We start from the raw sequence: 11,372 nt of genomic DNA, 5'->3' as shown, positions 1-11,372 counted from the left end.
CTCCACCATCCTCTGCCATCATCTCCTGTTCAGGGCTATCGTGAGTCTGATCTACAGGGCTACGTTGAACCAGAAGACATTCCATTTGCAGACAGATAGGGCTTGGGCTGCATTTCCCCCTCCCCCCACAATCAGGTTTTAGTCTCTTGAACATATGGATTCAGACACTGGAAAAGAAGTATTTACATAACAGTGTGTGTGTGTGTTATAAAAGCAGATACCAAAATACATTAATGAGCATCTGGTTTATGCTTCCGTTTCTCCCTTGCGGTTTAGAAGGACCAGCATTCCCATGAGATAATAAAGGGCATCCTCCTCACCAGCCCCATCAAAAAAGGGAGAAGTGAAGATCTCTGACTACATCAATGCTTATGCACCCCCACCTAGGCAATGCCAGGGCCCAGAAGTCCTCACTGACTCCTACATACAAGGCGCTGAGTTAATGGAGTCCCAGTCTCTAAGGCCAGAAAGAGGACAGCAGGCTCCCTGCATGAGCTCGAAGGAAATGTTAGCAGCAGCAGAGGTCAGTCTTGTGCTTTTACTGATCTGTGAGGTCTTGGATAAAGGCAGCAAGGAGAGAGATAAACCTGAGTGAGAGCTACTGGAGTCACCTGACTGCTCTCTACTCAGTTCCCAGCCATCCAAGGCCAGCAGCAGCACTTCTATGGGTTCGAGATAAGTCTCATATAAGGCAGTGGGAGCAATGCGTTCCTGGAAATACCATCTCAGCACCGTCCACACACAGCCAGAGCTGACATCTGTGGCCCTCACTCCTGTCCTTTGGATTTAGCTGCTGCTTCTTCCTCCAGAGGGCTGTCTGAGCTGTCGGAGAAGAATTCCTCCTGGTTGTACTGCTTTACCCTGGACTCCAAGACAGTGATGCGCTGTTTGAGCTTCAGCTGGGCAGCATTGTACTCAGTCAGGAGCCGGGCAAAACGGGTGTGCAGCGTGTCCAGGTGGGACTCCAGCCTCTCAAGCTTCTGCTCAGTGTCCTTCCCTTCCGAGCTCTCTGCGGCCGCAGACTCATCCAGAAGCCCTTCCTTGATCAGGATCTCCCGGCCACGCTCCTCCAGGACCCGCTTGGCATCAGGGTACTCGGTCACAGCTTCCATCAAGTCGTCCTTCGACAGGCAGAAGAGATCTGAGTAGCCAAGGCTTCGGATGTTGGCCGTGCGCCGGTTGCCCATTTTGCTCCCTTTGATGTTGAGGATGCTGATCTCGCCAAAGCAGCTTCCTGCGGTGAGTAAAGCGTACTGGGTCACACCATCGTCTGCCACCACAGCCAGCTTTCCTTCCTTGATGATGTACATCTCCTTGCCAATGTCCCCCTTCCGGCAAATGTAATCTCCTGGGCTGAAAACCTGTGGTCGAAGCTTCAGCACTAGCTCCACCAGCAGACCAGCCTCACAGTCCTGGAAGATTCTCACCTTCTTCAAAGTCTCCAGGTGGACATTGATGGCAATCTCTGCCCTCAGCTTGTCAGGGAGGTTCTTGAGGACCTCACGCTCATCCACAGCCTTCTTGTTGGTCCACAGGTAGTCGAACCACTTGATAACTTTGGCCTCCATGTGCCTGCTGACCTTGCGGAATTGCATGTAGTGCTTGATAGCATCTATCTTGGCCTGGAACTCTGCCCTGGTGGCATTCATGTTGGAGATCATGGAGCCCACATTCCCCACGATGGTGGCGAAGATCAGGACACCAATGAGGAAGTCGACAATGACAAAGAGGTACTCCTCGTCGCGCTCCGGGGGTGGGGTCTCCCCAATGGTGGTCAGGGTCAGAGTGGACCAGTAGAGGCAGTAGACATATTCTCTGGCGAGATAGCCATACTCAGGGTCGGTGATATTGGGGTACACCCAGGTGTCCGTCCCAAACCCAATGGCCTTGGAGATGGCATAGTAAATACAGGCGTTCCAATGGATGATTATCAGGATGTAGAGAACCAGGTTGCTGATCCTGAAGATATTTGGATAGCTGGTTCTGGTCTCGGTCCGGTCGAAGAACTCAAACATGCGGGAGAAGTGCAGCAGCCGGTTGAAGCGTAGTTCAGGCTGATGTAATCCCACTGCAAGGTAGGCCAGGTCTGTTGGCAAGATGGAGAGGACATCCAGCTTGAATTGTAAGGTGGTGATGTAGTTATCCCGTAGCTTCTTCGGGTCCCTGACCAGCAGACCCTGTTCCAAAAAACCTACCAGAGAAACAAGAGGAAGAATTATTCTGGCTCAGATATGTTTGTTCTCCTGGCCTTGGGGTTGCATTCAACCAACATACACATATAGTAATTAAAATATTTCTAATTCCGCCTGATCTGCTCAGGCTACAAGCCTTTGCCAGCCCTCAAATGCATCATCTGGAAAAAGCCACAAAAAGGTATTACTTAGGGATTTACTCTGATGACACAGAGATAGGAGGACATACTGATGTTTCCGCCCTGCATATAGTGAATTAGATCAGAGCTCTTCAGTGACAGACAGAAATTGCAAAGCAGCCAGCTACGTTCTGGGAACATTAAATTCTACCGTTTTTCCATTTAGATTACTCATTAACTTAACAGATACCAAACCAGAGACATAGACCTAAAGCTGTGCCCGAACACTAATGGTCATGTGGGTAATTTTGTACAATTATTCATAGGTGAAGTTAAAAGCTGTGGATGATGAATCTTTCATTTTGAAACTTAGTCTATTTTACAGAGCTTTTAATGAGATTCTTTCTCCAGAAGCCGTTTCCTGCCAGCTAACACTAAGCCAGTGGCTCTCAACCTTTCCAGACTACTGTACCCCTTTCAGGAGTCTGATTTGCCTTGTGTATCCCCAACTTCATCTCACTTAAAAACTACTTGCTTACAAAATCAAACACCAAAACACAAAAGTGTCACAGCACACTAGTACTGAACAATTGCTTACTGGTTTATTTTTACCATAGAATTATAAAATAAATAAATCAATTGGAATATAAATATTGTACTTACATTTCAGTGTATAGAGCCATATAAACAAGTCATTGTCTGTATGAAATTTTAGTTTGCACTGACTTTGCTAGTGCTTTGTATGTAGCCTGTTGTAAAACTAGGCAAATATCTAGATGAGTTGATGTACCCTTGGGGGTACGCAGATGTCTTCCAGGGGGTGCATGTACCCCTGGTTGAGAACCACTGGATTAAGCCACTCCTCCTAAAGGAGCCCCAGATCAGGCCAGCCCCTCACAGCTTATATCAAATCTCAGGTGATAACATTAAAACAAACCCTTCCCAGGCTAGGCTGCCTCTTCTGCTCACCTGTGCGCAGCCGAATGACAATATCGGCGACGTAGATACAGTCTGAGACATAGTCCAGCACCAGCCAATGGATCCAGTAGTCCCTCTGGAGGTCACTGAAACAGGCTCTGCAGGAGAAGCACATGGCAGTAATTGGGGGGGGGGCGTTATCAAGATACCGAAACCAACTCAACCCCATCACCTATACGGAACAAAGGCAGATACTGGGTTCCTATAGGCTATGGTGTCCCAGTGGCCACCAGGGCGGATCTCTGACAATTGCCAGCCATTCCCTCGCTCCTCGGAAATTAAGTCCATCATGTCTGCGACATCTGCTCTCCACTAAGCTAAGCAGTAATGCTACTGAAACTGCCTCCCACACGCAACAGCATAATGCCACTCCACCACCCCACACTCAGTTGTTACCAACCCAGCACATGCAGCTAACCTAGATGGAAGTGGCTCTGCCTTTCCAGAGCCATAACAGAAAAATATGGCAGCCTTTCTGGGGGTCTGGTTTATTAGCATAAAGTTCAAAAATGAACCCAAAAAGATTTCCACCCTGGCCTTACTCCTGGCACCACCCCACCTCCCCAAGGTACCGTCTCTTACTGCTCTCAGAGCCGCTGGACAAGATGCAAGGCCTGGCCTGCTTTCTTTGCCTTCTCCCCAAAAGGAAAGCAAAACTTCCAACCAGGGCTTTCTACCCAGCCACAACTCCCTCCCAGAGGGACCACTGCAGGAGACACTCTTCCTGCAACTTCACTCTGCAGTCACCGCCCTCCAGCTGTCTACTGGCCACTGCTTCCCCCCAGCACACCTCCAATTTAGACACATGACCACCTCTCACATGATCTAATTCATCCTCTCTGCCCCAGGAGGCAAATCAGCTGTATCACAGGTGGGCCGAGCCCTCCCTCCCTTTGAATGGGCCAGCCACCCAGTGGCAAGCAGCCTCAGAAACAAACATAAGGCAGATTTCACTTGGCTGATGCTGGTCTCAGAGATGGCATCTACGGTGGTGGAAGGGTTACAGAACAGAGTTGCCCTGGAATGCTCCCTACTCACCTTGCCACAAGTAAACACCAGTTGTAAAGGACGGGCACTGCAATGACAAGCAGCCAGTGGTAATACCAGTCTCCAGCAGGATCCACCACAAAGAGCTCCCATTTCTTCCTGAAAATAGAAACCGAGGCAACTAGGGTGTCGGAGACTGCATGTGGTTAACGGCACAAGCAGCATCAATTACAGTTTGGTTTAATTATATCAAGCACTGAGCCCCTTCCATCTAAAGAGCACTAAGCACCTGCCAAGGTTTCTCAGTTAACCATCCCCCACCCAACACCCCTTTGCAGTAGGAAAAAATGAGCTCACTCAATTTACAGATGGGGAAACTGAGGCACAGAGCGGCGAACTGACTTGCCCAATGTCACCCAGCAAGTCAGTGGCAGAATCAGGAATTTGATTTCCAAGCTGCTGTTGCCACCACTAGACAACATGCTCTCTCATATAGAATGCTGGGACAGTTTGTGTCAGTATAATAGATACAGCTCTGAGATAGTTTATAACTCTATATTGATTAGGGCAGAGTGAAATGCATGTCCATGCAGTTTAGGGGCATACAGGGTGCCACACTAAGGAAGGAAAGGGGTTGCTGTGGCAGCTAGTACTATGGAATTGCCATTTCTGTTCTGCTCTATGCTGCCTGCAGTCTGCTCACTAAATCGCTGGGTCCAGCCTTTGAACTGTTCCCAAGCATTTGATCCTGCTTATCTAGGGACTGAGCAGTAAGATGTGTGTGCTGCAATTGCTAGATTTCACTGGAGGAGAGAGGGGACAGAAACTCTGCTTCCGAACTGATAGGCTTGTCTCTCTTTCACTCTGTGCCAAGAGGACAAAATTCCCCACAGCCTTTGAGTTTACAAAAATCCTGCCCAGAAATAGAAAACAACTCATTTCCCAACAAATTTTACTGTTTTCCATTTGGCAATTGCCAGTTCCCTCACCCTCCAGTGCTGCTTCTGCCACCTTCAAAACCAGCATCTTCTGGCCTTCTGTTTATGCCTCTGGTTTTGCACAGCACAGGCATCGTCAGCAGGAACGCACCAAGCTTTAGGAATAATGCATTTGGCAAAGCCTGGAGAGCAGATTCTCACACGGTTTTGGTAGGGCCACAACAACGGTGGTTGTTCAACATGGCTCTAAAAATGGGTCAAGTGTTTTCAGAGAAACAGACTGTCTTCTACTGTGTCAGCACATCACATAGCTGATCTCAGAGGCAGCTAAGCCACCAGCTCCCAAACTGTGGGTCATGACCCCAAATGAGGTTGTGCCATCAGCAGATGGGGTTGCACTGATCCCTAGTGTGGACATAGGTGCTGGAACTAGGGGTGCTGCCACATCCCCTGGCTTGAAGTGGTTTCCATCATACACAGGGTTTACAGTTTGGTTCAATGGCTCTCAGCACCCCGACTATACAAAATTGTTCCAGCACCCCGAGTGTGGAGAACACCATTTTGCTCCGCACATTGCGTATGGGGCCTGCAGGGTCACGATGTATGGAAGATGCCATTTTGCTCTATGAACCCCTGGTATTCATCATGGATCGGTCAGCCCCAAGGGGAAATAATTGCATGAGGATGCCGAAATGCTGCGTCACAACATCACATTAGTGACAATGTCATGACAGGTAGTGGATTGATCTCTGTCCCCAATCGCTGGTCAATGAGCTATTTCTCCCTATAGAATGATGGAAATGGGAAACCCCCACCCTTAGTCATCCCTGTGTGCACCAGGTGGCCAGGGAACCCATCCTGAATTTTGTGGGACCATCCTGAATTTACAAATCCTCAAATGGAGTAATGGCCCCACATAACTTCAGGCTAGCAAACATGTAACAACCACCGTCTTTGCCATCCTGTCGTATAACATTATGGTGACATTTTGTTGCACCACAACAAGCAGATGCAGACAGATTTTGCCTGCAAGCCAAACCTCAGCAAGGTGGCAGCCCCCTGTCCAGAGCTCATTCTGGTTGAAGAACCTCACTGTACCCCTTCAGAATATACTCCAATTCCATCTCTCTGTATTCGAGTTCTAAGCCTATTGCCTCTGATAATTAACAAGATACCCTTAACCTCACAGGGTAGAACATTTTCTTCTCTGGCTATTAAAGTCTCAGATACAAGCCTCTGATATTTTTCTCCTGCAGAAAACAAGCATTTCTCAGTGTTCTAATTACCATTTATAATGGAGGGGTCCAGACTAGTCAATGAGCTTTGCCCTTTAATTATAGAGAGGAAGAAAAGCCAGGTTACTGTTTTTCACTATGTGAGTGTGTGTAGAGCAGATGAAAGGACTGGATTTGAAAGAGCCTTTTAGAGAACTAGCCCTCACAAAGTATGTTCTGGCAGAAGGCTTGGGCAAGGAACACACTTCCCTTCCTCTCCTGCAGATGATGAAACAAGACTTGCAAATACAGCATCAGCTGAGTGATTCACTCACTTTGTCAAAATCCCCCGGGGAGTTCCTCCTGGAAGGAGCTACTGCTGATGAGAGGTAGCTGGGCCTAATAGCTGCAGTTTGGGTTGGGGAGCTGGGAGCCTAGAGACCATTTCAAACTCTGCCTCAGACTTCCGATTTGAGCTTAAACACTCAAAACCAGGGGCTCTCAGTCAGGGGATCATGAACAGCCACACTGCCTTCCCATATTGCGACATGGAAGAGTGGTCTTGGCTAGATCAGAAGGGGGTCCTGGTATAGAAAAGGGGGCCACCGTATGGAAAAGATAGCAAACCAGTGCTATAAGCCTTAGTTTTTCCCTTCTACAAAATGGGGACACTACAACTTACAGACCTTTATAAAGTGCTTTGAGACCCTGTGATCAGGATGTGCCAGCTGTGCGCACTGTTGCAGAGATAAGTGATTAGTATAAGGGTCTAGTACAGAATCAGGGATGGTATGTGAGACTAGACAGTGAGTAAAGGGTACGCACCAACTATAGGTGCAGGTGCCCAGTCTGGGCAATGGATCGGGCAAAAACTTGTATACACTTCCCCTACCAGGGGCAAGCACCAGCTTCCAGACAGTGAACACACTGATACCAAACTGTTCAGAAACAGAGTTAACCGAGCTGGGTCTGGTCCTCTGACATAGCACAGCATGGTGACCCCAGTCACCTCTAGTTCATGCAACCGTCCTGCTTGTATCAGGGCACACAATCAAATCGCTTAGCCCCCTTCATCGTGGGAGAGAGGAGCCCAGAGGGTGGGGGGGAAGAGGTCTACCACATACAAGAAACATTTCCCTTTCTGCCAAGACGTTTTAGAGAGAAAAAACTCTACTTTTTACGCTTGCTGCCATCGTTTTCTTGGTCCCCTTGGGCGTTGCCATCTCCTTCAGTCACCGTCTGGAGCTCCGGCCCGTGGAACCGCTCAAGAAACGAGTCTGGCCTTTGCTCCTCCTCCCGCAAGCCTTTGTTAGCCCAGTCTCTGAGCACCACGACCAGCCGGACTATCCTGGCCAGGGAGAGAAGAAGCCAGAGTCAGGAGTCTGTGCCATGACAGAAAACACATTCCCAGCCAGCACGTTGTTCATAGGTGTCTCTGTGTGGTCCCAAATGCAGCTGCATGGGTGCTGGTGGACTGTGCACACCTAAGCCAAATGCCCATTCTAAACCATGGACATACAGCATGAGCACCCTCCAGTCCCCTGGGCTCACTGTCTCGGCATTCTAGCCCTCCACACAGCTGGACACACTTATTGCATGCCAGGTGAACCTGTACAGAAACCAGCAAGTCTGAATCCAAGATCTTCAGCCCCTGTAAAGCCAATGGGATCCGGTGTGGTGCCAAATGTCCCCAACTCCCACTGAATGCAGCAAGACAGGAGGGAGCTCAGCTCAGCACAGGATTAGGCCCTAAGCCAGGAAAATGTCACCTCTTCAGGGGATGAATGAAAAGGCCACAGTTGTAAAAGAGCCCACTTGGCCCAGTGCAGCTGGAAAAGGATTTGTCAGAGGTGACAGGTTAATACTTCACTTTGTAAGCACAGAGCAGCTGGGCCCGAACATGCTGGTCATTTGGAACCCCACACAGCCCTGCAAAAGCAGTGGTGGTTGAACAGTACTCAGTGCTCATCCCTTCATCCCACGCCTGGCTACATTCTACAGGCACAAGTACCTGGACAGAGCTCCTCTCCCTTGGAAGGTGGAGCGGTCTGGCTGATCTGCATTGTCCAACGCAGCCACCCTCTGCAGCTCCGAGGAGGCGTCATCACCTGCAGACAGGGCTCTGCAGAAGAAAAAAAGAGATCAGATAACTCTCTGCTTGCTCGGTGTCCACCACCAGTTACGTTAGATGAACTAGACCCTGAGGGAAGAAGAGAAGAGACCTGACATCATCAAGATCCTGCCCTCCCGCTTCCCAGCCCTCTGCTCCTTGACATGTGCGATTGCCTAGGGTCCCCATGTTCATTTAGACATGGACTTCCCCTCATCCATCTGTGCTAGAACAAAGCAAGGAGGGATCCTCTCTGTTATTGCAATCCTTGATTTCCTCCACTCAGCCTAAAGAGGTTGCTCATGGTAATATCATCTCCTCAGTGTTCCCCTCCAAGCACGTGAGCCCACCTGGCTTTCGGTGGAGAATAGGGTGGGTGTCCAGGAGGAGCTGGAGTAAAGTGACCAGGCTACTTGCACAGCGAGGTCTGGATTTCCCTTTGGATACTCACTGGTTTCACCAACCCCTGGGGTATGTGTTCACTGCTAAAGCCCTGATTCTGAGAGGGAGGATGGTCCAATGATTAGGGTGCTAGCCTGTGATTCAGGGGACAGGAGTTCAAGTCCTTGCTCCTCCAGAGACAGCTGATGTGATCCTGGGTAAGTCACTTAGCCTTCCGTGCCTCAGTTCCCATCTGTACAATAGGGATAACTGCACTGCCCTGCCTCGCAGACGTCTGCGAGGGTAACTACATTAATGATTATGTAGTTCTCAGATACTAGCATATTATTGTTACTCTTCCTCCCTGGCTCTACAGAGCACAGAGGTCCTTGGCTGCTCTCACAGTTTGCCCCCACCACTCTCCATCTTCCGCTAGGTCGGCCACCAGGCTGCACACCACAACAAGCTCAGCCGCCTGCCTTCCAGCATCCTAACCATGTGCCCTGCCCACTGAAATCATTGGGGCTTCTTCACTACATTTACTATTCTTGGTCCATAGACCTCGCGCAGGTCCCTGTTAGAGCTTCTGCATGTGTCAGTCTCCCTTACTGGCCCCAAAATTCATCTCAACACTTCATTTTCAAAGGTAATTAGCATCTTTCTTCCTTCTTAGTCAGTGCCCGGGCTCACGTCCATATAAAACTACCGTCCTTGTGCATCTAAAGCTTGGGCTTTCTCAGTAGTAATTTGGAGCTGAACGTTCCCTGTGGAGCAAAGTAACAGGTATTCCCGCTCTGTAACTAGGTCTTACTTTCTTCTCTCACCGAACTGTTCTTGGGCATCAGTGTGTATAGGTATTGAATCTGACTAACTTGTTACTATTTCAATGGGGGCATATAAGTATCTAAGACAGATAGCACCTTCAATGTTATTGACTACAGTAGGAGAGGTTGGGATCTCTCAGGGGCATTCCCCAAAGCTCCAATACATTTTAAGTAGGTGGTGTCTGCACCCTTTTCTAACACAGGGCACATACTGTGGGCATTGCCTGACCCAGACAGAGCCTTCCTGGGATCTGCCCAATGCCTCAGCCAAGACTGGAACTCCAAATCTAAGCTGTATCCCTCAGGCTCCTACCTGGATTCTTCCTGCAGGACCCACCACTCTCTGGCCTGAGAGAAAGCGACTCAGCCTTTATCTTCAGGAGCAGCATTAACAAGACACTATCTGGTCTGCCTGCCAAGCTGAGCCAGCAGAATAGCTCTGCTCCCCCTTCAAAACTGGGTGTCCAGGACACGCCTTCACACACACACTTTTCCCATATCGACTAGAGGTTCCCTATACCACTCTGGTTGCTTTCAGTTTAAGTTCCCCTGGAGCTGGGTTGTGCTGTCCAGATCCCTCTATTATGCCATGCCTGAGAGGGCCAGATACCTCCCGAAGGAGTCTGAGGCCCACCTGTCCTTTCACCCCTACTAATAGACTCCCCTTCTCTAGCAAACCGTTCCTGTTCCAAACTGGAGAGCAGCCTGACCTGGTGGGGCTGAGCTCAGTCCGCTCCGGATCATCTTCAGTACTGGTTGTGACGGACAAGCGGGGGGGGCGGCTGGCAGGCGAATTCTTCAGACCATTACTCTGTCCCTTCATCCTCCATGTGAGAAAGCCGCCGGCATGAACCCTGCCCCAGGAAGCAGGAAAGAGCAGAAAATAACTAAGAGCTGAAAGATATATGGCACACACATATCACATCCCGTGCAGGGCTGTCCCCCACCCCCTGTACACAGCACTCGTGAAGGCTTCTGCTGTTGGAAGAGGATGCATCCAAGAACAAAGGCTTTGCTGACCCGGATCATACAAAAGGGCATTCCCCATTCTGCCTCCAGCAGTGGCCTCTACTGGAGGAAGATGAAAATTACCCACAATGCATTTAATCTAGGATTGCCAGGTGTCTGGTTTTTTACTGGAATGCCCGGTCGAACAGGGACTCTGGCGGGCCTTTAGAAGTCCAGTTGGCGGTGCAGCAGGGGCCCGGGGCTAAGGCAGGCTCCCTGCCTGCCCTAGCTCCGCGCAGCTCCTGGAAGCGGCCGCCAGCTCCTTGTGGCCCCTAGGCGCATGGCCAGCCATGAAGGCTCCATGTGCTGCCTCTACCCCAGTGCCGGCTCCACAGCTCCCATTGGCCAGGAACCGCGACCAGTAGGAGCTGCGGGGGTGGCGCCTGCAGGCACGAGGGCTGCGCGCAGAGCCTCCCTGGCCGCCCACACGCCTATGGGCTGCAGGGACCTGGCGGTTGCTTCCTGGGAGCCGTGTTAAGTGCCACCGGAACCCCGAACTCCAAACCCTCTCCCGCACTCCAAACCACTGCCCCGAGTCCCCTCCCACATCCAAACTCCCTTCCGGAGCCTGCGTCCCATATACACACCCCAACTCCAACATCTTACCCCAGCCCTGATCCC

The 11,372-nt window shown here is 50.2% G+C and overlaps 1 protein-coding gene across 1 annotated transcript; it reads right to left on the bottom strand.

The window, feature by feature from the left end:
* Nucleotides 1-767: 767 nt before the first annotated feature.
* CNGA2 (cyclic nucleotide gated channel subunit alpha 2) lies at nucleotides 768-10,566 on the bottom strand. Its single transcript, XM_024197935.2, has 6 exons — nucleotides 10,454-10,566; nucleotides 8,440-8,550; nucleotides 7,603-7,776; nucleotides 4,328-4,435; nucleotides 3,281-3,387; nucleotides 768-2,191 (listed from the first exon to the last, which is right to left on the bottom strand). Exons 1-6 carry the CDS (start codon nucleotides 10,564-10,566, stop codon nucleotides 768-770), a joined length of 2,037 nt encoding a protein of 678 aa, XP_024053703.1.
* Between the last annotated feature and the right edge of the window lie 806 nt (nucleotides 10,567-11,372).

Source organism: Terrapene carolina, unplaced genomic scaffold, assembly GCF_002925995.2.
Source record: "Terrapene carolina triunguis isolate 2854851 unplaced genomic scaffold, T_m_triunguis-2.0 Scaffold131, whole genome shotgun sequence".
Lineage (NCBI taxonomy): Eukaryota > Metazoa > Chordata > Testudines > Emydidae > Terrapene > Terrapene triunguis.
Note: the sequence above shows the minus strand (reverse complement) of the source record. Positions and strands in the feature narration are given on the sequence as shown.